Source organism: Anarhichas minor, unplaced genomic scaffold, assembly GCF_050575085.1.
Source record: "Anarhichas minor isolate MPS153535 unplaced genomic scaffold, ASM5057508v1 ptg000014l, whole genome shotgun sequence".
NCBI lineage: Eukaryota > Metazoa > Chordata > Actinopteri > Perciformes > Anarhichadidae > Anarhichas > Anarhichas minor.
In genome coordinates, this window is record NW_027466460.1 from 13,653,892 (window position 1) to 13,680,370 (window position 26,479).

At 42.4% G+C, this 26,479-nt stretch overlaps 2 protein-coding genes across 2 annotated transcripts; one reads left to right on the forward strand and one right to left on the reverse strand.

The window, feature by feature from the left end:
- The first annotated feature begins 181 nt into the window (after window positions 1–181).
- Window positions 182–26,199, forward strand: LOC142950115 (uncharacterized). Its single transcript, XM_076092013.1, has 20 exons — window positions 182–567; window positions 2,534–2,708; window positions 2,824–3,281; window positions 3,401–3,602; window positions 3,937–3,989; window positions 5,359–5,524; window positions 5,618–5,704; window positions 5,862–5,936; window positions 6,026–6,112; window positions 6,585–6,662; window positions 6,934–7,176; window positions 7,412–8,195; window positions 9,262–9,405; window positions 13,984–14,153; window positions 14,942–15,202; window positions 16,307–16,906; window positions 21,016–21,974; window positions 22,115–22,298; window positions 22,399–22,527; window positions 24,658–26,199. Exons 1-20 carry the CDS (start codon window positions 559–561, stop codon window positions 25,353–25,355), a joined length of 5,562 nt encoding a protein of 1,853 aa, XP_075948128.1. The 5' UTR covers window positions 182–558; the 3' UTR covers window positions 25,356–26,199.
- LOC142949773 (parkin coregulated gene protein-like) lies at window positions 9,584–13,049 on the reverse strand. The gene is made up of 4 exons (XM_076091600.1): window positions 12,688–13,049; window positions 12,244–12,378; window positions 10,893–11,064; window positions 9,584–10,340 (listed from the first exon to the last, which is right to left on the reverse strand). The coding sequence occupies exons 1-4, from the start codon at window positions 12,742–12,744 to the stop codon at window positions 10,177–10,179; spliced, it is 528 nt and encodes a 175-aa protein (XP_075947715.1). The 5' UTR covers window positions 12,745–13,049; the 3' UTR covers window positions 9,584–10,176.
- Window positions 26,200–26,479: the final 280 nt, after the last annotated feature.

Genomic DNA, 26,479 nt, shown 5'->3' on the forward strand with positions numbered 1-26,479 from the left:
AAATGTACGAAGTCACGTCCCACCACTTGCACTTTATTGCCCAATTTGGGTGTCTTCACTTTCTACTGGTTTGTGGTAAAATGACGACTGTCAATATTTACATGATTTACTCTACACTGTCCACTAGATGGCGCTGTGGGCCTGACCCTCCCATCACAGACCGGAATCGCTGCAAAAAGGGGAGGAAAAAACCCCACAGAAGAAGTAGTGTCGCAAAAGAAACGGGATTAGAATGTAGGATTTAGTTGTTGTTTCTCTTTTAATTCATTATTATTATTTTTTATTATTTTTATCCCTTAGAACAGTGATGAAACGTTTACTCTGAAACTGCACACTTGCGGTACAGTAGGTGGCGGTATGCAGCTATTCAAGTTGGTTGCGATCCGCCAATCAAATTAGAGAAGAAGAAGAAGTGGTCTCGCAACTAGCTACTAGCACAGGCAGTTAGTAGTTCATGACGGGCTGCTGTCACCCAGAATAACGCAACACTTTAGCTTCGTTCACTCTTCACACTGGTTTTCTTATGACATCCTTCAAACCCGGCGACAGCATCGCATTATGTTTGAGGTACCTGCGTATTATTGTGCAGCTAACCGTCGTTTGCTGGGATTTTGGATGTAGCGTTACTGTTATAGTTAACTGACGTTAGCTAGGTAGACGTATCTCGTTAACCTGGTATACATGAATACGTAATGACTATTACCTTGTTATGTGAGAGTGGATTAAACATTAAAACACATTTCAATTCCACATTCAACAACAGCTTCTAAATGTTGTGAGAATAGCTTGAGTGCTATGCTACGTTATAGCTAGTGGTGTTTGTTATTAAACTAACGTTCAGTAACATGTACAACTTAACGTTAACAAAAATTTGCGCTGCTCTCACAGCTTGTTACTTGCCCAAAGTGTTGGTAAAGAAAATAATAAGTCAGATAGCTCACAGTGCGAGGAATAATTCTAGCTAGCATAACAAAACAGAGAAGTTGTATTATTGCAGTCATGCATGTAAGACTGGTGTCACCTGTGTGAACGAGCCATCATCCGTTAAAGGGTTGCAGAAAAGTACTATTTTAGCCTTATGCTTGATGCACAGCACGTTTACTGGATGTAAGCAGGCCAAATGTTGGCTTTCTTCTCAGTAAAATGACACAAAATACACTACAAGAATTTAATCTTTTTAATAATTCACATTAAATAGAATGATAAAAGGAACTGAACTACACCTCTAACTCTATTAATGTATAAATGTAGTGACACAGTAATGCACTGTGTATCAGTGCACGTTGCATAGATGTGTTATACAGGTACACAAGCTGATGATGCATGAATATTGTTATAACATTAAAATGATCGTGTAAAAATTAGAAAAAGTTTATAACGAGAGCCTTTTTTGTGCTGCTGTATATGACACCTCAGTACAACAGTTTGAAGAAAAATGTAACTATATAACCTTCATAAAGGTAGGATTTATTGATTATAACTTGGTGTACTTAATAAACTGCATACTTAAAAGTATAGTTATGCGTAACAGTTAATCGCTGTGTTAAAAGGCACTGCAATCCCACCATCGTCTGCAGGTCAATGTGAGTCAGATATTAACCGTAATATTCAGTTTTTATATTCAATATTAAACCGATTCAGTAAATTTAAATAGAGATTTAAAGCAAAATGCGTCCATGTGTATGTGACACAAAAAAACAAAGATTCGTTTTTTTTATTTCTAACTTTTACATTTTATGTTGCAAGAATATTTTTAAGCCCTGCACACTGTATATGTTGCACTAAGGTTGTTGAAAAAAATAAAACCTTGGACAGGATAAAAAAACAATAAAGCAGCAAACAACTCGGGCAATTACACAATCACTAATTGGTACGATGTATCAATAAAAAAAAAAAGAAGACAGGCAAGGCATCTTAAAGGGTAGCTTTGGGGTTTTTCAACCTGGACCTTATTTTCCAGTGTTTTTGTGTCTTAGTGACTAATAGGTGCAACAATTTTAGAAATGATCATATCGGGAAAATCTTGCACCATCAATGTACTGTACGTCCACTAAAAGTGTTTGTTTTTGCCACTGACACGAGCCTGTCAGTGACAAAAACAAGCTCTCTTAGTGGATGTAAACATTGCCTTGAGCTGAGCTGTTACATTGCAGCCCGTTTAGTGGCTGCCAGCTGCAGCGTTCTCACTCAATACTGCACCAATTTAAACAAAATGTTGTCCCCCATTAGTCACTTAGACACAAAAACAGGGCAAAAAATACAGAAGGTATACCCTTTAATATCCATAGAATGTAATAGAAAATATAATGATTGGCAAAAAACAAGTCATAATTCATAAAATAAGTTTGAATAGTGCAGCGAATAACCACCTCTTTGATTTGCTTTTGTTATTACAGCCCAAGGCTCGTGTAAAAACATGTTGCTTTATATTTTGAATTTATATTATGACTCCAAAGGTTTCTGAGCTTTGTTGCTGTTTGCCTTCCTGCGTTCATTACTGAGCATTAGTGTCTCTGTCTTTGCTTCTCAATAGGATCCTGAACTCCAAGATCCGTTGTCGCTGAGTCTTAATGAGAACTATGACGACCAGAATTCGCCACGTCGTGATTCACAGAAAGCACCAGCGAGCCCCGACTATAGTTGCGACACACCAGAGATTCGAGTAATCATCAAAGAGGAAGAGGAAGGCTGGACTGTGAGTGAAAATCGTGAGTGGACAATCTTAAATACCAGCATCACCTTGCTCGATGACGTACACAAAACAAAAAGACTCGCTCGTGATTTTTCACATTTCTGTTTTTCACTTTGTCATGTTAAACGCAGATGAGAGCATCAGCTCCGAGGGAGAAGAGGAGGATTCTTCCGTACACTCTCGACATCCCGACCTCAAAGCGTGCGGGAAGGAGAGCGGCATTTCCTACGGAGTGAAGGGTGAGCAGAGGGTGTATTCAGCGGAGACATGTTCCCTCTACGGGCAGAGCTCCTCGGCCAGAGAGGGGCAGCAGACACACGCGCTCATGGACACGGATGAGAAACCTCAGATATCCTGCATACGGGGAAAAGCCAATGTGACTTTGCATCAGTGCAATAACACAGAGGAGAAACCCTTCTCCTGTCCGGCGCGCGAGACGACCCTCAGCCGCAAAAGGAACGCGAAATCCAATCAGAGAGCACATGCGGGGGATGAGTGTCCTGCTCAAGACCAGAGCCTCGATGAACAACAATCCACATCGACGACTGCAGACGCAGAAGAGACCAAAAGATCAGCACCTTGCCAAACAGTATGCAAATTTTAGTTTTAGTTTCAAAGTCGGTTTAGAGATTTTTATTATTCCAGCCAAATGAGAGAAACGTCCAAATCTGGTGTCACTACTTTTTTCGCACTGTGTTCTGTATTCAGGATTCTCCTGAACGTACGACCCTGATGTCACACAAACTCAAGAGGGCATCTGCGAACTTAGAGGACCAAACGCTCCACTTGACTGTCAGACTGGAGGCAGGGGAGGAGGAGGAGGAGGAGGAGGAGGAGGAGGAAGAAGAGCAAGATGAAGAAATTGGTGGTTTGATCAACTCTGATGGAGAAGTGGTTGAATGGGACGCCAGTAAGTGATTCAGCGCAGCATGTTGTTTCAGTTTCCCATAGAGGTTATTTGCTAAAGCACATTTTGATCAGCCGTTAAAAATTGAGGACATGTTCTGGGGATTTGCAACCAAATATTTATTTATTTAGTATTTTCCAAAACAAGAATACATGAAAACTCCGTTGTACAGAGACTTCATTCTTCTATTTTCTGTCATCATTCTGTTAACAGTCAAATGAGTGGTCATAACACACAACATTAGTTTACATTAGTGCAGCTATTTGTGTTGAAAGTGTGGAATATCAGTTGTCATGTCTGGTTTCTCTTCAACCTGAGATAACCATCTTTTTTACAGGAGGCGGTCCTGACCGAGGCTCTGGCTGCAGAGAAAGTCCTCAGCCCAGCAAGGTAATTTGTCTTCAGACACATAAGGGCGGTCTGTTGAACCTTCTGATGGCATATACAGCATATCATTACATTGCATGTAATACAATTCAACAGCTCCACATGTACAAGCTCCAGAATGACAAAACAAGTTTAGTTAATATGTGCCCTGCAAAACCTTTTCCAGCTTGACTTAGTGGAAAGTAAGAAATGACGACATGAAAATGACTTGTAATGTGCAGCAGAATTACTATCCATCCCTGAAGTGCCCCAGATGTGTTGATTTCTGACTGTCCATGCAGAGGGTGCCTGCCACAAATAAGTGACTTTACAAAATGATTGGACAGTGTAACTTCTGCTTAGTTACTTAGTTACTTAGTTACCAGAGGAAAGAGTCTTGTGTATCTCACTGCAGGGAAGATAAATTGGTGGTTTTAACTAATTAACAGCTACCAATAATAATAATAATAGTAATTAATAGACATCAAGACATCAGCCCCCACACACAGATACGGAAAACAACACAGAATAGTTTGGATTACATTCTATAACCGCTACTATCAAATGCATTTTATCTCTGCCCTGTTTGCAGGCTTAATGTGTGACTTTGGTGTTTTTCAACCCTATCTTCCATATTTTTAGTGACAAATGGGGAAAACAATAAAAAAAAAAACTGGTTCAGTGTTAAAGGAGAACGCTGCAATGAGGAGCCGCTAAATGGGCCGTAATGTAATCGCTCACGGCAACTCCTCACTGTTAATGTAAATCCACCAAAAGTGCTTGCTTTTTGCCACTGACAGCCTCAGATTGTTATTATAAGTGTCTGACAACATTACGGAAAACAAAACGAGAAATAAAACGTTTTTTCTTTCTCTTGATCTGGTCTGGTCTCGTTCTAACATCTCACGTCGCGTCCAAGTTATCCACATTAATGCTAAGCTCCGCTTTCTGTACTCCAGCACACAAACACCGTCACTCCTCTCTCCAAGTCTCACTCACGTTTCCACCGTTGTCTTCCTGCAACGAGTCACATGACACAAAAACAAACAGACGGGAACAAGCGAGGGTAAAGAAAAGCGTTGTATTCCTCTGTAGGTTCCTTTCCGTAATGTTGTCAGAGAACTGTAGTGACAATCTGAGCCTGTCAGTGGCAAAAAACGAGCACTTTTATTGGACGTACGTTGACGGTGAGGAATTGCCCGATATGATTCCATTGCAGCCACTAAATGTGTCTGCCATCTGCAGCACTCGGCACCAATACTGAACCAATTCCATGAGCTACTTAGAGACAGAAAAACATGAGAAAATAGGTTGAAAAACACTGAAGTTACCCTCCTAAGTACTGTTACCCGGGGAGGCCGTTTCTGATGGTTTTTGATGATTATGATCACAGGGTGTCGTCCAGTCCGAGTCTCAGCTGCAAGGCCAAAACCAGAGAGACAGCAGTAGTCCAACGCTCATCATGGAAGTTGTGTCTGTGGGGGAGGAAGAAGAAAGGGAAGAAGGGGAGGAGAAAGAGAGAGTAGTAAAGATGGCAGCGGTCTCGCCCGTACATCGTGGTAAACACAAGTCAAACGAAAAACAATGACAAGTGTTCAGGTTGTAAGCGATGGTCATGACTCGGTTGTCTTTTTGCACACAAACGTTGCCAGGGAAGAGACTCAGAAGAAAGAAGAAGGTTCCGGATGTAACGGTGGTGTCATTAGACGCCTCGGACACGGAGAAAGAAGTTCCTCCCGGTGAGTGAAGTGTTGGAAAGACGATTTTCATTATAATACACTTTCTCAATATTGATATAATAGAATATAATAGAAGTTGGGTGGGTTTCAGCATCAATATAATAACTTTTTCTTTCCACGTGGCAACAATTTTCTGCCGTTTCTCTTTGTCACGAAGTCAAAAGAAGGGGCAGAAGAAAGATCTGTAAAGCTCCGGTGTTGTCTGGTGAGGACCTGGAGGCAGAGCCAGGAAGTGAGTGTTCTTGATGTGCTGTTGACGTGATCTTTTTTGCATGTTATTGTTTTGTTGTAATAAGTCTTACCTCTTATCTTACCTGACAGTATCAAGGCGCACCCGAAGGAAGATAAATTTCCCTACCATCGTTGAATCAGAGGATTTGCACTCCAAACATGTCCGCCGGGTTGCTGGTAAGACAATAAATCATACGGTCGGGTATCGCTTTGATTTAGTTGACTCTGAATCCATTTCTGCGTGGTTCGTCGTGTATTATTTAAGCAAGACAACCAAAAACAGGTTTAAGAACACATTAAGATGTGGATATTTGTGGGGGGGTATCATCAGTGGATCTGCTCAGTGGGAGGTGAGATGAATACGGTAGTTACAGGAAGTTCATTAGAGGACGAGGAAGCATTATTTCATCCATTTTCTGTCATAAAAAACACTTGAAGTTTGAGCTCTGATCTGCCATATTGTAAACAACATAAACATGCAAACTTTAAGATTGATTTCCTAACAACTCACTGGTTCCTAAAAAGGTTTAATCTAATTTTGAGCCAGTTCTCGATACCCAACCCATATTAATATATCAGTTTAACATCTGTTTTTTTGTTTTAGATTAAAGAAATAAACCTTTTTTTTATTTTTTTAATCTTTTACCAGCAAAGCGACCTTACAGAAGAAGGAAAGATACCAAACTATCTGCTGAGGGAGAAGGAAACAACACAAGTGTTTCTGCTGGTAAGAGCAAATAAAAATGTCCGTATAGAGTTTATAACCAGCGTGGTCGTGCAGCTGCAGCTCATCCTCAGCAATGATCATTGCTTTACCAAAGGTCAGCAGTCTGTGTTTGAATTGTCTCATACCATGTTACCCCATGTTAGCTCAGCTTCACCAATGGGATGACTGGTAATGTAGGGCATAGGTCAAGTATTTCTGCACGACTGCCCTCTAATCATTTAGATTTTCAGCCCAACCATCCTGTCATTTCACCTCCTTTCTCCCCGCATAGGAAAGAAGCGCCCCGGCAGAAAGATGGTTCGTGTTCCAATAGAAATACCTCCGGAGCTCCTGAAGCAGCCCAAAGAGAAGATGGAATACCACTGCTCCGTGTGCGGCAAAGAATTCCCTCACGCCTACAAGCTGGAGAGGCACGGGCTGATCCACACGGGAGAGAAACCTTACTGCTGCTCCATCTGTGCCCGGGGTTTCAACCAGAAGGGAAATCTCAAAACGCACTACAAAGTCCACTTATGTGAGAGCTCTTAAACCAAAACAAACGTACCTTCAAACTACCACGTTCTACTTTTAAGAGCAGTTCAAATGAAACCATACAGAAATGACTGTTTCCACCTGGAAAGAAGTACAGTAATAAATACCTGGCTCAATGTAAAGCATAAGTGAAGTAAAACTGAAGTCTTAAACAGTGCAAAGATTCTTATACTTGTAGAGTAAAACATGATTTGTCTCTCATTTTTGTGTCCGTTAAGGTCGAAAGGGCGCTGTGGATTTCGACGATGAGGTGAATCCCATAGCGTCAGAACTCTCCGAATACTTGAAGTCTCTGCCGGGGGAGTCCAGGATCAAATCCTCCCTCCGTTGCCTGGAATGCGGACAAGAATGTGAGAATCATTCAGCTTTGCAAGCACACCACGTTACTACGCACACAGACACGGCTGAGGAATCGGACGCGGTCGAGCACAGCGCAGCGCAGCTTCTCTTCTGCCGCCGCTGTGGCGTTCAGTTCAATGAAAAAGCAAAGCTGGAGGAACACATGAAAACCCACATCAAGGCGAAGCCCTACTCGTGTCCCGACTGTGGCAAGAGGTTCATCAATGAAAGCTACATACAAATCCACCAGCGTATCCATACTGGGGAGAAACCATTCCTCTGCTCGCAGTGCGGCAGAGGTTTCCACACGGCCTCCTCGCTCAAGCTGCATGAGATGCAGCACTCCGGGGAGAGGCCGTTCGCGTGTTCCATCTGCGGCAAGACGTTTCGGATAAACTCGTACCTAACGGCACATTACCAGACCCACATTAAAGACAGGCCTTTCATCTGCAGCGTCTGCGGGAAAGGCTACTCCAGAGCCGAGGAACTGAAGGTGCACCACAGGCTTCACACCGGAGAGAGACCCTACGAGTGTGGGGAGTGTGGGAAGAGCTTCATTTACCGCCAGGGTCTGCGGCAGCATCAGCGCACACACGCTGGGAAACGCATCGGACCAACCCGACAGCTCGGTCGACCGAAGCAACATGCCAGGCTGGACATCTAGCAGTTGATCTAATGATGACTTCTGTTGTTGTTGTTGTTAACTGTGTTTGATGATATTACAGTGAAACGCGCTTCTCTCCTGCTCTTCTTCCTTCCGCCTCCAGCTGGGACTATTAATGTGTCTGAAAATAAGCGCTACAGAGTCGGCGTGGGTTGCCAAGAATATTTTGGGAGCTGTGTTGTCTTTCTTGCATCCATGTTTTGGTTTACTCTCCTCTCGTAGCCCATCTGTACAATTTGAGTGCCTTTGTATCATGCATGCCAAATACTAATACTTAATGTTAAAAAGAATTATGCACAATATCCTTGTTATTTTAAAATCCATGTCGATGGAATACAGACGTTTTTCAGAAACGTGTCTGTTTTTTTTTTGTCTACATCTGAAATAATGTATCCTTACATTGATTCTCCACAAACAGCTTATTACCCGTCTTTTGATAGTTAATAACCAATCATATAAGGATGTCTAACTGGTACCTAACGTGAGGATCCATCCAAAATGTCTGAGGAAAAATTAATTTAGAGAAAACAGCCTTGAAAGATATTTACTGTAGAATTACACACATTTTTCTGAAATGTTATGTTTAGATACTCAAACTACGCTTTATCTAATTCTACCTTTGGGTCTACAGACACAAATAGACAACGTGTAATAAGATCAACACCTAAATGTGTATTTGGATGTTTAGTCTGAAAGAAAACATTCCTAATGTGCATCAAACTGATGATCGGATTGGATGAAAGCCATGTGTGTGTGTGTGTGTGTGTGTGTGTGTGTGGGAAGAAACTCTCACAGCGGAGCTCTACAGAGACACCAGAGGACTCGTGCTGGAGCAAACTATTTTGTTAACAGTACTCTTATGATAATTATGAAAAGGGCCTCTGATTTAAAGGGTCAGTTCACCAAAAATACTGAATCTACTGAATAAGAGTCATTGTTTATACAGGAAGTAGGCCCCATCATCACCGTGGCATCCAAGAGAACCCTGCTGCAGAGAACCAGCCAGCTCAGAGAAATGACATCCTGTTCATGTTAAAGTTAACTCTCTGCCTGTTCGCATCACAGTCACCGTCGGTCATTATCCAGCATTCAACCCGTGGGACCAAAACCCAAATGCATCTCACTGGAGCGCCTCAGAGGGCCCACCAGGCTTATGGTGCTCCAGCAGGAGCAAGCATTGACTTCAGTGCCCTGCTCATGGGCACGGCGGTATGTGATACATTGTTGCTGTTTAGAAAGTGACGGAATGGGGGGGGAAGTTACGGTAAACTGTCAGTGGGTGGTGCTGTAAATCCACTCTTGGGTACCAAACAGCTGAATCGTCAGGTACGACGGTGCAATACTTTGCGAATCAATAGCAAAATCAAGATATACGTTTTGAGGCAGATTTATTTTTGTCATTTTTATGTTTCTGCCTTTTAAAAGTAGCAGAAGAATAATGGTTTTATAATACGAATAATAAAGGTATGCTCTTTTTTTAATCAGTCTGTTAAAGAAAGAAATAGATTTAAATTTGAAAAAATGTCGCGCAAGCGCCACAACAATACAATAAATTTCAATATTAATTTCAAATGAATGTATTATGGATTGAACAGAACATATATATATTAAAAAGCAAAGGGAGTAGAGAGTAACATCAGGGGTCCTCCTCATTTGTAGGTAGGCACCACGTATTTAATTTGTAGGAAGGCACCGATTCCTCCGTGGTGCTCAAACAGCTCCAGAGTCTCACGGAACAGTTCCCTGATGTCCTCGCCCCTCTGGCCGGACACGACATCTCCAGTGCCTGAGGACGAGGACAACAAAGATATTTAGGCTCAGTCGGGGTCATCGCAGACTGTGAGCTTGATGTCAAGGCTCACAGAGCACCACCTGTGGCCATCCTTCCATCTGACTTCAAATCCACCGGACGGACCGAAGTTCATTTTCTTCAACGCTGTGGTCAGCTGGGACTGGACGGCAGCAGTGTTTTTAAACTGTTCAGTTCAACTTACTGCTCTTTTCGTGGAACATTCTGAAAATGGGGAGGATTTGTCTGAAGTACGGCACCAGAGCCTCTCCCACTTTTTCACCGGACACCACCAGACGCTTCAGGACTCTGAGTGTGCTGCACATCACCGCATGGTTCCTCGTGTTCAGGGCCTCTGAAGAGCAGGACAGAAGGCCAGAGGTCAGTCAGAAAAAAAAGGGGCTACAAGGTAAAACTGTCCGTCCATTTTTAGATTCTGATTTGCAGGTTGTTTGTTCAGGCAGGTGGAGGTACAGTAAATGTGGAGTGGTTCTGACAACTGCAATGATATGGTACATAAGACGAATTACACGTAACTCGCACACACACACACTACTTTCTCCTTGAAAGCATTTCCTTTATAACTTGGCTTTGATTTAGACTGGCTTGTCTGCAATCAGTGATTTCAAATGCACTGGGGAGGCAGGAGTAAGTGAGAGCCAATCACAGGGATATTTGGCCTACAGCTAATAAGGCTCCAGCTGGCTACACTATATAAGCAACTGTGAATGTCCTCTAGACTCGGGGGTTCATCTAAGATCAGTAAACAAAACCACATTTTTCTGCTCAGCGGCAGAGGAACACAGTGAAGGTGAAATGATATCAACACACGCAGGGTCACTTGTGAAGGGAGCTGTGCTGCGTGTGATTTGTGAACCGTGAGAGGAGACGCCCGGGCCAGACTTACTCCTGATGGGGATGATGAGCTGGGGAATGACGGGCAGGATCCTAGGGCCCCCTTTCTCCAGCATCTCGTGGATTCCCTGAGAGGCGAAGAAGTTGAACGGATGACCTGTCTCAGTCAAGCCATCAAAGAACAGAGGCAGGTAGTAGTTGTAGTCCAGCTTGTCCAATGCCACCTGAGGACAGAAATTACATAAAACAACTAATCACACGTATCTCCTCGACTCAAACCGACACGGTTTCATAAAAAACATTCCATTGACACTTGTTCTCAGTCAAAGTGTAAACCCAAAGAAGCAATAAACTCTTCTTTTTTGGCGGACTTTAAAAATGACTCATGTGTGTAATGGAGGGAATCAATAAGCATAACAGCTGCGTTGGAGATGACAACAATTTCATACACCACATCCCATTTGCTGAGTGCTTTTTCATGTGAGGAGCACAAAAGATATCCATATTTTTCTGCAAACGCAAAGATTCATTTGAACATTTTACGGAAATAATTCATACAAAGAGAGTTTTGACAGTGTTTTCACCTGAAGACAGACAGCTAACTAGCGAGAATGCTCGCTCACCTACCCACCTTTCCTTCTCTCTTTGAAGTAGGAAAAAGGGGAGGAAAAGGGTATAATTAGTTAGATTCATTTATCGTTGCTTACTATGAATAAATGTCTAACAATCGTTGCTGCATGACGGTTGGGAAGTTATGAAATGGCAGGCAGCATGGTGGTGGCAGAAATAAAGCAACATGGTGATTAGAAGAATGCATCCATCCCACACTGTGCCAGTCAGGAGTCGAATGGCTCTGTGGAGGCTTGTGTATTGAAACACACACGCAGTACAGTACACAGAAATACACAACTAGTCCCTGTGTTTTGCTGCGACTGCCTTGAGTTTCTATAGAGTTTGTGATTGATGGATTCTGTGATTGGCGCTATGAGACAGGTGGAGGCCTACAAGTGAGCAAATCTACACTGCCTCCTAGAGGATAACAGCCCACATTGGACCTGTGAATATGTGAGAAACTCATCGTCGCCTTCAGCTGAGCCGATAATGATGACGATAAATAAACAGTAGCTTGTGTACAAAAAGAAAAATTTTGTGTATAATTGTAAATTTAAGAAAAAACATTTTCTTCATGGCCTGATTGATGTTTTTTTTCTTTGCAAACCTTAAATTAAGCTATGGCTTTATGCGCCATAGGGCATTTTATGTGTTAATGAGTTTCTATCAACATTGCCATTATGACATACAACGTTTCTTGATGGCAAATTTAGCACCCTGGCTTTTTTTTGTTAATGCTGTGAGAAAATCCCATATATTAGTAACTCTTTACCAGAGGGCAGCGATCCTACCTTCCAAAAGACACGGTAGCCTCTGCTGTTGTAGTCCATTTGGAGTGGGAGGTCCCCGCGGTCACACATCCTGCGAAAGGTGGACACTTTTGGAGGGCACGGTTCAAAAGCCTTTGTAGACGGGGGACCCTCCTCCTGCTCAGACACAAAGGAGAAAATGGGAATGAAGAGACGGGTGGTCAGTTTGAAATGAAATTGAAATGCTGGCTGTGGTAACCTGAATGCGAGGAAAAAGCTAGCGGGTAACATGGCTGCAGTTAGCCACTAAATAGATACTAAATATGTGAACCTGCGTTTATAACTTCATAACTTCACTAATGACACTTATGCAGTAAATAGTTTATATAGTCAGCTGTAAGTCGATTGTTTCAGAATAAAACTGTCCAATTTATAGCTAACATACATTGCTCAAGCTAACTTTAAGTTACAAATATCTACACTCACCTTCATGGCGGGCTTCAGGCTGAAGCCTTGTGTCTTTGTATCCTCCTTCCTCGACATATCCACAGGTACTCTGTTGTAAGTTAAATGATGAATCACAGCTGAAACTCAAGAACAATATTACAAACTAACTAATTGATAGTTTTCAAAACATAATGCTTCATAGTGGTTGCTAGGAAACTTCAGAAATGCTTTGGTTTGATTTCTGCAGGCACATGAGTCCCCCTGGTCCCAAACAAGGCACAATGCCGGCCGGCGGCGGCACAAATGCCCCAAATAACCGGCCGAAGACACAGGCGGCCGCGAAAAAAGCCGGTCACCGGCAAAGCCGGCCGAACAAAAGCCGGCCGGTGACACAAACGCCACAAAAACCGGCCGGCGGCACAGACGGCTAAAAAGACGCCGGCCGGTGTCGGCGGTGGTTGCGCAAATGCCGGCCGGTGTCGCGAATGCCGCGAATGTGCCGGTCGGCGCTGCGCTGTTTCCCTGCCAACGTGTTAGCTGATCTGGAGATCCACTCGCTGTCAGCCAGGAACACCATTCATACAAATCCTTTTCCTGGCTGAGTCAGCCATTGAGTGTTAAAAAAAACAACGCTAGGTAAGAAAATAAATAAACTACACCAAGCAAAACCCTAAACATTTTATAATTTCTTCCATATCTTCAAATTTGAACTCTTACTACACCAACTAACTCCGCAAGGCCGAGATCCTCCTTGTGGCACTGGCACCGCAATGCCTAGTCAGTGGTAAGTGTCAGTCTGACTAATTAACGCCTGACTAATTAATTAAACACCATACAAGATATAACCATAAGAAATTACAATGAAATAAGTTATATTATTCGGGCTTTTATTGTGGTTTCAAAAGCCAACCGGAAGTTCCGACACTACTGTCAGTGGCTAGCAGCTAAAGCTAAAATGGTTATCATCACATTCAAACGCTTATTTAACTTAACACATCAGTAAGCAGGCATCAAGTTATAGTTAGCGAGCGGTTGTGATATTTGTAGAAGATGTAACGTGTTATTTTCACGTTGGTGTCAATGGTGGATCTGTCGGGACTGTTTGTTATTGTTGACTAGCGGCTGTAGCTTAAGGGGGTTGTTAACCGTTAGCTAAATGCTAGTGTCGGCAATGCTAGTGAACGTCAGTGGCTAGCAGGCTAACAACAGTTTCCTCAAAGGCTGAGGTGGTCGTTGACTGAGACATCACACTCAGAGGTGCAACTTTGGTTAACAAAACAATTAAACCATATCGCTAGGCACTTGATAATAATCTGAAACCTCTCGTGATCACAGAAAAGGCTTCAGGGACTTCCTCTGGATCTCCACCCCCTCTGCACCGCTTCTTCCACACGTCACTACATCCGAGAAGATGCACCTGAGCGACACGAGTCCAGAGGTGAACCCCCACGAAGAACACAGACCACCTGGAACACAGGACCAGGATCACAGAGCAGCATCTACAGGTGAGTGTCTTGTGTTTTTGTGTGGGAACACGTGCAAACCTTAGAGATGTATAATCAAGATGAGAAAGACTTTGATCTTCTATGTTACTCAAGTTCTCAAGAGCCTTAAAATACAATCTTTACTTAGATTCAAAGGAATCTACAGTTCATCAGGAAACTCACAGGCAGTGAGCCTGGAACAAAACATGTCAGCATCGTTTCTGACTTTTATATCTTGAAAGATTTAAGATAAAAGCTGACGCAGTACTATAGACATGGAGACATAATAGAGAATAATATGGTATGAACTTACAGTACATGATTATATTGCAATAAAGATAACGTTTGTATGGTAGTTATATTAGAAAAGGGGTCATAAAAAACAAACTTGTTGCTTAAAGCTGCATTAATAAATATGTTTGCATTAACTATAGGGGTGACCCCAATTAAGAATGTACGAAGTTGAATATAATCGGTCAAGTGTCGCCTGTTTGCTACAGGTCGTTAAAATCATTTTTTCTAGCTCACTGATTAGTGAGTTAAGCTTTGTTTCTACAGAAATATAGCAGAAACAGCAATTGTAGCAATCCACAGACAGAAGGGAAGCTAACAGGGAACAGCCAAAGAAAGAGAGAGAGACTGTCTGCAGTGACAGGAATGCTAATGTTGCTCTTTTGTTTCTGCTGCCCCAATGTGACAAATCAGACCTGCTCCTATTTGAGAAGCTTTATAATTGTTCCTTAGAAGAGAATTACCATATGTTCACTACCTTGTGTGTGTGTGTGTGTTTTTTTTTTCTCTCTTTTTAGAAGAAACTTTAAGACGGACAGAACCTAAACACGGCAGCTCCCATGAACAGCCTCAGAAGAAGCCGTCGAAACAATGCCAGGGGCCTCGCAGACTCAAGAAGAACTACGACTGTCCGGCCTGCGGGAGAGTTTTCTCTAACAACACCGCTCTGCAGCGACACCTTGTGATTCACTCGGGGAAAAGGCCGTTTAAGTGCTTCATATGTGGGAGAGGATTCACGCAGCGTGGAAACCTCAAAACGCACATGAAAGTTCACAAAGGTCAGAGGCAAACCAAAGGAACAACAAGTTCCTTTATCTTTACTTCAAGGTTTTTTGAATGCCTCCGCGCCGCATTATGTTTTTAGGTTGTCCGTACGACCATTCTAGTGAACGTGATGTCTCGTGAACGCCTGGAGATGAACTTATTTGCTTTTGGAGGTCAAAGGTCTCCTCACAAAACGCATTGTTGGCCATAACTCAAGAATTCACATGCTAATTATGACAATTTTACTCAATTGTCTGATAGGATAACATGATGAAGTGAGGACATTTTGATGTAAACTGTAACTCGACTGGGTGACGGAAGCAAACAGCCACGAGGCGGTAACTCTAGCTGTAGAATGAGATACTTTAGCTCTGGTCATGTGTTTTCATTGAAATCTTAAAGGTGCTAAATTCGGTATTCAGAGCGCAGTGCATAGCAGCGGCCATGAGCTAGCTAGTGGGGCACGCTAACATGCACGCTAACATGCACTAAAAGGCCCGGCTATGTAAACAAAGCACAAAGAAGCTCGGATTACAACACGCGCAGAGGGAGGGCGACTTCATTCTCTGCTCAGGTAGACATTACTCCACTTTATCTTTACATTAGTAGTTGTTTGCTGCTATTTCAATGCTCTGATTGTTGTGTAGAAAACCTTTAATTTACTAATCTTAATTAGTTAAATTGTTATTTCTTGAATTGAATGACGGATAAGTCATGTAGATCTGATCTTGTGCCTCCACTACGGTCTTCTTGTGCTGCAAAGTGTTTTTCATTTGTGTGTAAAAGCAATAAGTGGTTCTTATTGTGGAACTAGTGTCGGCTTTGTCCTGAAGGGCTGGTCACCAAAAAAAGTGGCAAAGCAAAAATAATCCCCATGTCTTTGAGCAATATTTGGTTTACCTCAGTTGCTAAAGGGATGAATGTTCACACGTTGATTTCTTTCGATGAATGTGTACCATGTATTCCTTTCTCATAACTGCCAGTTGTTTAATGAAAGCGATGGTGCAACACGGCCTAAAGGCAAACAAATATACGTGATTTGACTCAAGCTAATTCATGACCAAACTTTATAAATGCAGAACTTTAAGTGACTGTAATTGTCTTTGTTTTTCTCACAGGAGAGTTACCAAATTGGACATTAGTTCAAGAGAAGAGCCCGCCTAAAGAGTCTCCTGCAACGGTTCATGTGTGTGGAGAGTGTGGCATGGACTTCCCTCAGAAACACCAGCTGGAGAAACACCACCAGAGTCACAAAAAGCCTTACGCGTGTCCCGACTGTGGCAAGACATTCAAAAACGAATATTATTTTAAAATACATAAGCGCATTCACTCTGGAGAGTCACCTTTCCTCTGTTCGGAGTGCGGGAAGAGTTGTGTCACAGCAGACTCGCTTAAAAAACACGAGTTGACGCACACTGGAGAAAAGAACTTCCGCTGCGATCAGTGCGGGAGGGCGTTTTCACAATCCTCCCACCTCAACGTGCACCTCAAGACTCACACCGGAGAGCGGCCTCACCTCTGCTCAATCTGCGGTAAAAGCTACTCTAAAGCATCCGTTCTGAAAGTTCACCTGCGAGTTCACACCGGAGAGAAACCGTATACTTGTGAGAAGTGTGGCAAGTGCTTCTATTACTCTCAAGGTTATCGAAAGCATCTGAAGATTCACGACAAGAAGCCAAAACCTCGAACAAAACCGCTGGGGAGACCAAAACAAAATAGTCAATAATGTAACCTGGGAATTCACAATAGTCTGAGAGGATATAAACTGGAAGGAAATACGTTTCAGTTTGACCATATTTTTGTATACAAATTATGATTCTCAATCGTTTTGTCTCTATTCAAAGTCAGAAAATGTGAAATATCACATTGAACATGAACCAAGTGTTTATCCAACATGATAGCCTTGTTGACATCAGAGCGCTCTTGTTTCTTTATAGAAGACATTTTGCATCCTCACTGCAGGAAAAGCACAAGAGGATGTCATAACATTCATTATGACACAATGCATCAGTCAATATAATAATGTTATTCCTCAGCCATGTTGTCCAGTTCTTCCAGGGGATCCTGAGACATCCTGACAAGTCCAATATGCTTGGAAAACCTTCAACAGGAGGCAACATAGGATCATCAAAAAAATAAAAAGTTTGGAACTTTTCTGCTGGTTTTGACTTTTTTGACCCAAAGGTATTGTCAGTTTACCTTTTCCCACCAAAGGATTGGCTTTTACAACACGTACACACAATAATAATAATAACAACATAGAAACACACACTGACTACTCTTTCCTTATTGATAATCTTAAAATAGAGGTGCAAGAAGTATCCTTGAATTCTTTAAAAAGTAGATGTACAATAGTCTAAAAAAATACTCACAATAATAATAAATAAAAGTACGGAATTCAAAATGTTACTTAAGTAAAAGTATATAAGTATTATCAACAAAAAGTAAAGGTACTCAAAATAAAGAATAGCTCCTTTCAAAGTGTTAAATTAATATAGAATATTAAATTCTTTTTTTTTATCGCTAACATATATCTAAGAGCATTTAAATGCTGCAGTTCCTCAAATCAGAAAGTACACTAGAAGTATAAAGTATTAGATACTCAAGTAAAGAACAAGTATGTCAACATTGTACTTGTGCTTGAGCAAATATTCTTTGTTACTTTCCACCGCTGACACTGGATAACAATATACAGTACAACTGTAGGTAAGTATTGTATATAGAGTGTACTTTTGATAAATACACTTTGCTGGTACTTTTATAATGCGCTATTTACATGCCAGATTTAATCAACCCGATTATAATAGTGGTTTAAAATATATTGATTTACTAATAGATTATGATTAAATAACATAAGAGACTACAATAAGTTATATTATTCGGGCTTTTATTGTGGTGTTAAAAGCCAACCGGAAGTTCCCCCACTACTGTAAGTGGCTAGCAGCTGAAGCTAGAAAGGTTATCATCAGAGCCAAACGCTTATTTAACTTAATTCATTACTTAGGTGCCAATAATTTGACATTGTTTGAACATAATCGAGCATGAAAATGAGAGAGAAGTAGAACATTTACCAAGTCGTTTCAATAAACTTCTGTCGAGCGACTACTTTTTTTTTTACCTGAGGGGGAAAAATCAATGCTGAGGTTGGTCAAAATGTCTATTGTCTGTTGTTAAACGTTAGCTAGCTGAGTTAGCGAGTGGTTGTGATATTTGTAGAAGATGTAACGTGTTATTTTCACGTTGGACTCAATGGTGAATCCGTCGGGACTGTTTGTTATTGTTGACTTGCGGCTGTAGCTTAAGGGGGTTGTGAACCGTTAGCTAATTGCTAGTGTCGGCAATGCTAGTGAACGCCAGTGGCTAGCAGGCTAATAACAGTTTCCTCCAAGGCTGAGGTGGTCGTTGACCAAAGCGCTGGTCATCGTCACTTCATTCAGAGGTCAAACACTAGTGTCTGTACTACCGGGTGCTCTTGATATGATGGCTGTGATTGTAACACACCATGCCACAACAGGTTTTTGTCAATGAGGTTGCTCCTCAACTTAAACTACATTTAATGTGGGGGGGTTAAAAGGGATGGAGCAAAGATGAGTGTCATCAAGCTAATGCTACTGAGCTAACGTCAACTGCTCTGTGCAAGATGCACGAAGAAGAGGTTTCTAGTGCTTCCTCTTGACGTGCAACCACTTGAAAGCACAGTGACGTCAATTATGTTGACGGTATTATACACTATAACAGTTTCATTGTGCTGTACGACAACATTTTAAGGACGATTAATTTTGTTTACGGTAGACTGTCCATCAGGCCTCAGCCAGGTTCAGTCCTGTTGTCACAACAAATCATCCGCCCTGCTGAAGTGTCCTTGAGCAGGGGGATGAATGTCTTCCTGGGCACTCTCATGTGGAGGGGACACACAAATACTTCCCCTAAAATAAATCTAGATCTAGATACAGTCAGTGAATGCGTTTTGTTTTAGGGGAATGAAATCTGCTGAAAAAGCGAAGTCTTATCTTTTTGGCTGTCAGATTTATAAATGTAAATGTAGGCTTTGGTTTATGCTTGTAATAGTTGAAATCATTTGATCTGTAACAGGACTATGATTGACATATGCATCATTATTTAACACAGAGAATGCATGTTAATATCGCAAATGACCCGAAACGCATTAGTCCACACAATACATGACAAGTGTCCCTGAATTTTTTCTCATTTATTCAGTGATTTGCTATGAATTGAATTGTCGTTTACTGACTCTTGATTTTTTTTTCCACCTCTGTCAGGTTGAATATTTGAGAGATGGGCTCTGAAAACCCAGAGGTCTTCGGACCAGCTGTGATCCTCGCAGAGGAGGAACCGCAAGAAATTGGAGGCCTGATCAACTCTGACGGAGAAGAAGTGGATTTCTCAGATCTCAGTGAGCAAACGAATTAGAACAGCAAAGTGTACACTGAGTGACTTTGTATAGTGCGGTCCAATCGGACAGGCGTGTCATAAATACTAACTTTGTCAAACTTAATATTTTGAGTAGACACTGAACTTTTGCAGTTTGTGCTGTCGCTCTGTATATGTTAATGGCGTTGCCGATACATTACAAATACCTTCCAATATATTATAATATAAAGTGCAGGCTCAAAATTGTATTCAGTACATCGTCGTCTGAAGTAGTACACAGTAGAACATTTAAAGTGAGGTGATATTTATTGTGGGACGTATTTATTGCATTGCAAAACATCCTACAGGTGTTCCCCTGTAACATCTGGATTCAATTATCTGTAAATATGATTAATTAGGGAATTCACACTACAAAGACTTATGGCTGCATTAGTAATGATCTTAATACAGCAGCAGTCTGTAACTTTGGCAGCAACAGCACACATAAACAAGGTAATATTAGATCTAAGATGGTAAAAATCTAAATATGGCAATGCTAATTTTACCTCCAGCTCTCTGCTGCGGAGGTCTAATGGTAGCGAGTTACTTGCACAACTGCCGAAAGTTTGACAGGCATGTTTAGATTTTCTCAGGAGCTATTTTAAATGATAAGATGTTGACTTGCTTTAAGTTTTAATTATATCAAAATGTTACACGTAGTCAGGATAAACATCCAGTGCCATCTATATGCATGCAAGTCCCTCCTTATTTCGTCTGCTTCCTCTTCACAGTATAGCACAACAGCTGATAACAAAGCTCCGCTAATTTGGTGATGAACTTATTTTTCTATAAGTTCTTCACAATAACAGTATTTAAAGGCTTTTATTTTGAAGCAGCAAAATCAGGAAATGTTGGGTTTTCATCAGCAGTAACTTGACTCAGTCAGCTGTGCTCCAGCCTCCGTTTTCCTCCTCTTTTCCCTTTTGCTCTCGCTCAGGAAATAAAACTCCCATCTGAGGGGGGGGGGGGGGGGGGGCATGTAAGGGCTGACAGGTCGGATCTCAATGCGAGCAAGATCCGAAAAAGACAAGTTTACCCAAGGCCTTCGATTAGGATGTGAATGCACGAAGGAACCTGAATGCACCACATCTGAAGGCTTGCACACAGAAGAGATTTATGATCCCTCTTTTTCTGTCTCTTGATAATCAGTTCCATAATCGGCCTATAGTAAAAAAAATTTCCTTTCAAATTTGTCAAATGTTCAATTTCGTGCCTTTGACATAATTCAATGACTCTAAATGAGTCTGCGTAAATAAATCCTCACCTAACTGACCTACAGTACGTCTGAACATCAGCGTCACTGTTCGTTGTGCTCGGGGACAAACTGCTTTGGAGCTGTTTCCTCAACAATTTTGTTTCCTCAATACAATTCTTTCCCGTCTGTCTGTCCACACAGGAGAGAGCGCCATCCCTGGCACCGTGCCTGCAGATACTCCCTCCAAGACATTCGATCAGAGCGAGAATGAAAAACCGCCGTGTCTTCACAGCTGCTCAGTGTGCGGGAAAGACTTCCCTTACGCCTCCAAACTTCAGCGCCACTTACGCACTCACTCGGGAGAGCGGCCTTTCCCCTGCTCCATGTGCGAGAAGAGATTTCCAGAGAAGGGGCTGCTCATGATCCACGAGAGGACCCACACCGGGGAAAAGCCCTTCCCGTGCACTTTCTGCGAGAAAAGATTCGCCAGCCAGGGCGAGCTCCGGCTGCACCGGCGGACACACACCGGGGAGAGGCCGTATCACTGCTCCATCTGTCTGAAGAGCTTCTCCCGACACTGGCATCTGAAGACGCACTTAGAGGCGATGCACTCTGAGGTCGTCGCAGGCTTTACGAGGAAGAAGTTCCCGTGTTCGGACTGTGAGAAGAGCTGCAACTCAGCCGCTGAGCTGAGAGATCATCAGAGGACTCACACCGGAGAGAGGCCCTACCAGTGCTCCTTCTGCGACAAAAGGTTTGCCTTGTCGGGTACACTTGTGAGACACGAGCGCCTCCACACTGGCATTACGCCCTATCACTGCTCCGACTGCGGGAAGACATTTGCCCAGCAGTGGACGCTGACGACACACATGCGGACTCACACGGGAGAAAAACCCTACAGCTGCACGCAGTGCGATAAGTCCTTCGTAGCTCCGGGAGAGCTCCGGAGGCACACCAGGATCCACACGGGGGAGAAGCCGTACACGTGCAAGGACTGCGGGAGGCACTTCTCACTGGCAGGAACTCTGAGAAACCACAAAAGGTCATGTACGCAGAACAAGAATGGACCAGTTACAGATGTCGTCTTGGACACAGTTCCAGTTCCAGCTGCAGCTGGTGAATCATCGCAGCCGGACCTGGCCAACAACGTCAGCTCTGAGGTAGAATACACAGCGCCTTCAAAGTAGAATCCTTTTCCCTTTGATTGAGATGTTCAATGTTTATTCTTCTGCATTTATACAGTTCTTTACAACCGTTAACACCATTGTTTCCATTTGTTCTTATTTAACTGTCTTCATAGGTGTCGGTCAGTGAGAGTTTGCCCAGTGCAGTTGAGCCCCCTCCCTCAGAGGGTCCTAACTGTGACAAAGCAGCCGAGTGTGAAAATAACCCGCAAGAACCAGAAGACCGAGCGGAGGATGTGGTTTCCAGTCCACATATGAATGTAATAGTGAAAGAGGAGGAAGAAGAGGAGCCGTTGTGCGGTACGTGAACATGAGATTCCAGATATCCCTTCTTATATAATATTAGGAACGTGAATGCCTTCGATGATGATTTATGTATCGTTTCCTTTGTGTTGTGTAGAAGAAGCTCCTGGCCAGCTGTCCGGTAGTGAGGATTGCAGCGTGCGGGAGGAAACTGAAGAGCAGCATCAGGACAGCAACACAGAAATTCGGATTACAGTGAAGGAGGAAGAAGATGAACTTATTAACAGTAAGGACATTGTTTTACAGGAGTGCAAATCTCTCTCACATTAGAAACAACGTTACTGTCTTTACTTCAGTCATTAACCGGGACCTCGTTCCACTGAATGACTGGATTAAAGCATCACTCACTGGTTTCAGCCCACTTTTCTCTCATTTCACCCTTTTTTCATGTGTGCAGAGACTTCATCCACACGACACTGGGTAATTCTGAGGAATCAGCGTTTGTGTGTGAAAGTGCGGTGTGTTCACACTCGTGTTTTTAAGGTTTCTGTTCACACTGAAACCCTGGAACAGGAACATGTTCACCACCCAGTTCAAGGCAACAGGAAGTTGTCTTCTTAAGTTGTCTCTCTTTCTCAGAGGACACAAATATCTATTTTCAAAAAAGCTTTGTTCCTTCGTTTTCAGATGATCCCCTCCGGATAGTTTTAGGGAGTTAAATAGCTGAGTGAATGTGGGAAGGAGAGAAAAAGACACATTTTCAGATCTAGTTAGTTTAGTGACGACACATCGTGAGTGTACCCAACTTACCTAAAGATCACAGCAGCAGGCTTCTCCTTTTCTTTCCAGCTGTCATCGATTAATTATGAGTCAAAACTAAACTTTTTTTTTTCCGTCCGGTTAAAATGCTTTTTTAAAAGCTGCCTTTTTTTATACTGTGTTTATCTCACAAGCAGCGGTGGTTTCTTAGAGAAAGAACCATCACGCTCTACCTCTTTGATATTTGGAATGATAAAAGGTGGACTGTGTCTCTTTCAGTTCACTCCGACTGACTCTTTGCTGTCTCTGACTGACTGCTTTGAAAATGAGAAGCCTGCACTTGTGGTTAGTGGTGATTTTGTGTTTCTTCTTTCGGCTCATTGGAATTTTATATGATCCATTGTTTTTTTTAAAATAATTCTCGATGATAAATTGGACAGAATAGTTGATTCTCTCCGGGACTAATCAGTCAACTGTGTAGCATTGCATATTGTTGTCCTTTGATGAGTCTATTTTTAATCGGTGGAATGCTCCACTCAGGCCTTTGCTTCAGAGTGGACCCTTGTCTTGTTCTCATAGAGATGGCAGGAAAACGAATATTGCACCTGTGGACTTTTTTAAGGTTGTGACAGGTGTAGTGCTGTACAACATAGAGTATTTATATCGTCAGCGCCATGTTGACTTTCACAACAAACTCATCACCAAAGACTGGCACGTTGCACTCAGGGATTTTTGAGTTAGTATCCGTTGAAATCGGCACTTAAAAAATGTAATTAGCTTTCTTTCTTTATTGCTGCCTTTTGTGTTCAGTTCGATGTTCAGTTTGTTCAATAAAAGAATGTTAAAAATCTTCTTTTAAAATTCAACAAGCAGCAGAAAGACAGAAATGAGTCCCCTTAAATATCTCTTTATTCATCGCCAGTAATATAATTATCGCAATATTGCACATTGTCCTGTGAGCGGCCGGCCGTAGACGGGAGCCTGTCCATAGTGGAATGAGTCGGGTTGTACTTGCTGAACACAAACTCACTCCTTGGCCGGACGATAATGCTGACACAGCTCCTCCACCTCCTCAGCCGTCGGCATGTTGAGAGGCGCTCAGAGGCAAATCCAAATGCTCCCGATCTCGTATTTAGCACCTTTAACGACATCAAACCGACCGCTTACAAACTTTAACACAACTAGTGCAGAATAATCCAGGTCTCATTTATTCAGTTGTACGTGTATGATCAGTAATTCCCAAACATTTTCTGACTCACACGGATGACGAGCGCGCCTGCACAAAAGCGTGAGTTTGTTTTAACTAGAAGGTTTTAGCAAAGCCGATGTGTTTGGGGAGTAGTGAGCGTACGACTGGACAAATGAGACCCGGATTATCCTGCGCTAGTTTGTAAACGTGTGTGTAGTTGTAGTTTTGCTGTTGTTCCACGTGGCTCCTATTTACTTCAATTTAGCAAGACCTTGAAGGCATGCGAGAAAAACAATGTTTTCTTCAAGAATTCCAGGTAACTTGATGTGAGTAACTGATATACAGCTGGTCATTTTGTGGCTGGAGTATTCCTTCAACAAGCAAAAAGATTAATGAGTTTTTTGGGGGGGGGTTTGTCTTCAGGGTCACTAAATGGCGTGTTTCATCTTGTCATCTTTGTTCCCACAGTGTCTAAAGGGGATCCCGATCACGTCTCTGACAGCGATAAAGACAGTCCTCCAGCCTCACCAGGGCAGGAACAGTGTAACGACAGTCTGACGAAGAGCTCCTACTGCTGCGGGCTCTGTGGAAGAGACTGTCACAAGATGTCCGCCCTTCAGATCCACATGCGGATTCACTCGGGAGAGAAACCCTACCAGTGCTCTCTGTGTGGCAAGCAGTTCACCCAGAAAGGTCAACTCAAGGGTCACCAGAAGGTCCACACGGGAGAGAAACCGTTCTGCTGCCCGGACTGCGGGAAGAGCTTCGCCCACTCGGGGGCCATGAACAGGCACCGGCTCACACACACGGGGGAGAGGCCCTACCACTGCTCCGTGTGCGAAAGGAGCTTCAACCAGTCCGGCCGCTTGAGGGAGCACGAGAAGATCCACTTCGGGGAGAAGTTTGACTGTCCCGAGTGTGAAAAGAGTTTCACGCGAGCGTCGAGCCTCAAGAACCATTTCCGGCTCCACACGGGAGAGAGGCCGTACGCCTGCGACGTCTGCGGGAGAGGCTTCAGCCGCTCGCAGAGCCTCAGGCTCCACAAACGGAAACACGAGCAGACTCACCCCGAGGAGGAGTCGGCATTCGGCGCGAGGAGCGACGATTTATCACAAAGCGACGATAACTCTCCGATTAATATGTGTATAGCAGACAAAAATGAGTGATACGGTATTCATATGAACCATAGAGAACAGTAGTCGTGTATATATATATATATATCTATACAAGATTTTAGGCAGTTAAACATGAACTGAAAGAGGGGGGGGAAGTAAGGGACTACCTCTGTGGACAGACCGCCGTTAGAACTTTGCGTGGTCGCTCGCTAAAGAAGTATTGAAGCTAAAATATTGAACTCCCTGAAATGAATAAACAAATGTTCCAACAAATGATGTTCAGCAACTAAGAGTTTCACACAAAATGACCAAACAAATATAACACAACTTAGGTAAAATCTTGGAAACTGTTAAACGATAAATTTTAGAAGTCATATTTACTGTTTTTTATATATTAGTTGAATCAAGATATCACATTTATAGTATTTATTGTAGTACAAATGGCTCATTTAAGGTCTGTGATTTCACATTTGTCCATGCAGTATTTGTCCTTTAAACTACTTATGTATGTGGAAATTGGATTTAAGAGTAAATATATTATTGTATCAAACGTTACGATGGCCAATGAGCAGTGAAAGAATCAGGTGAAACTGGAATTCATTCTGTGTGTATGAGCTACTGAAAGGTCCGACATATTTTAGCCAGTAATGAAGCAACAGGATTGTGATATTCATCAGGGTTTTTTTTTTTTTTTTTTGGCCAAGACCATTTTGCCTTAGTGGTGATGAATCTTTATCTCTGTTATGAATGAGGTTCACCTGGTTTGGACAACTCTTAAAGGCCAACGACTGTTGTGAATAAAAGAATCATCCTAAAAGGCTGTGATGGAAAAGTGATGCCTCTGTCTAATAGTATGGGACATGTTGTACTGTACAATAAAAGTAAATAATACTTAGGACTGGCGTTGGGTGCAAATATGTGTACACAAATGAATATTTGCTGCGGGTTTTCACTGAACTGCGCCTGAACGCATCATATTGTAACTGAACGGAACCTTCGTTCATATATATATATACATAATTATGAGATACTAAGTCAGAAGATTAGTAAATTGGTATAAGTAAAGCAGAGGTAATGTGTATTATTTGGTGGTTTGGTAAAAAAGGTGGGACAGAGAGGAGAAAGGGAGACATTTATATCATATTCAAAAGAGTGTCGGATTGTATAGGTCTACA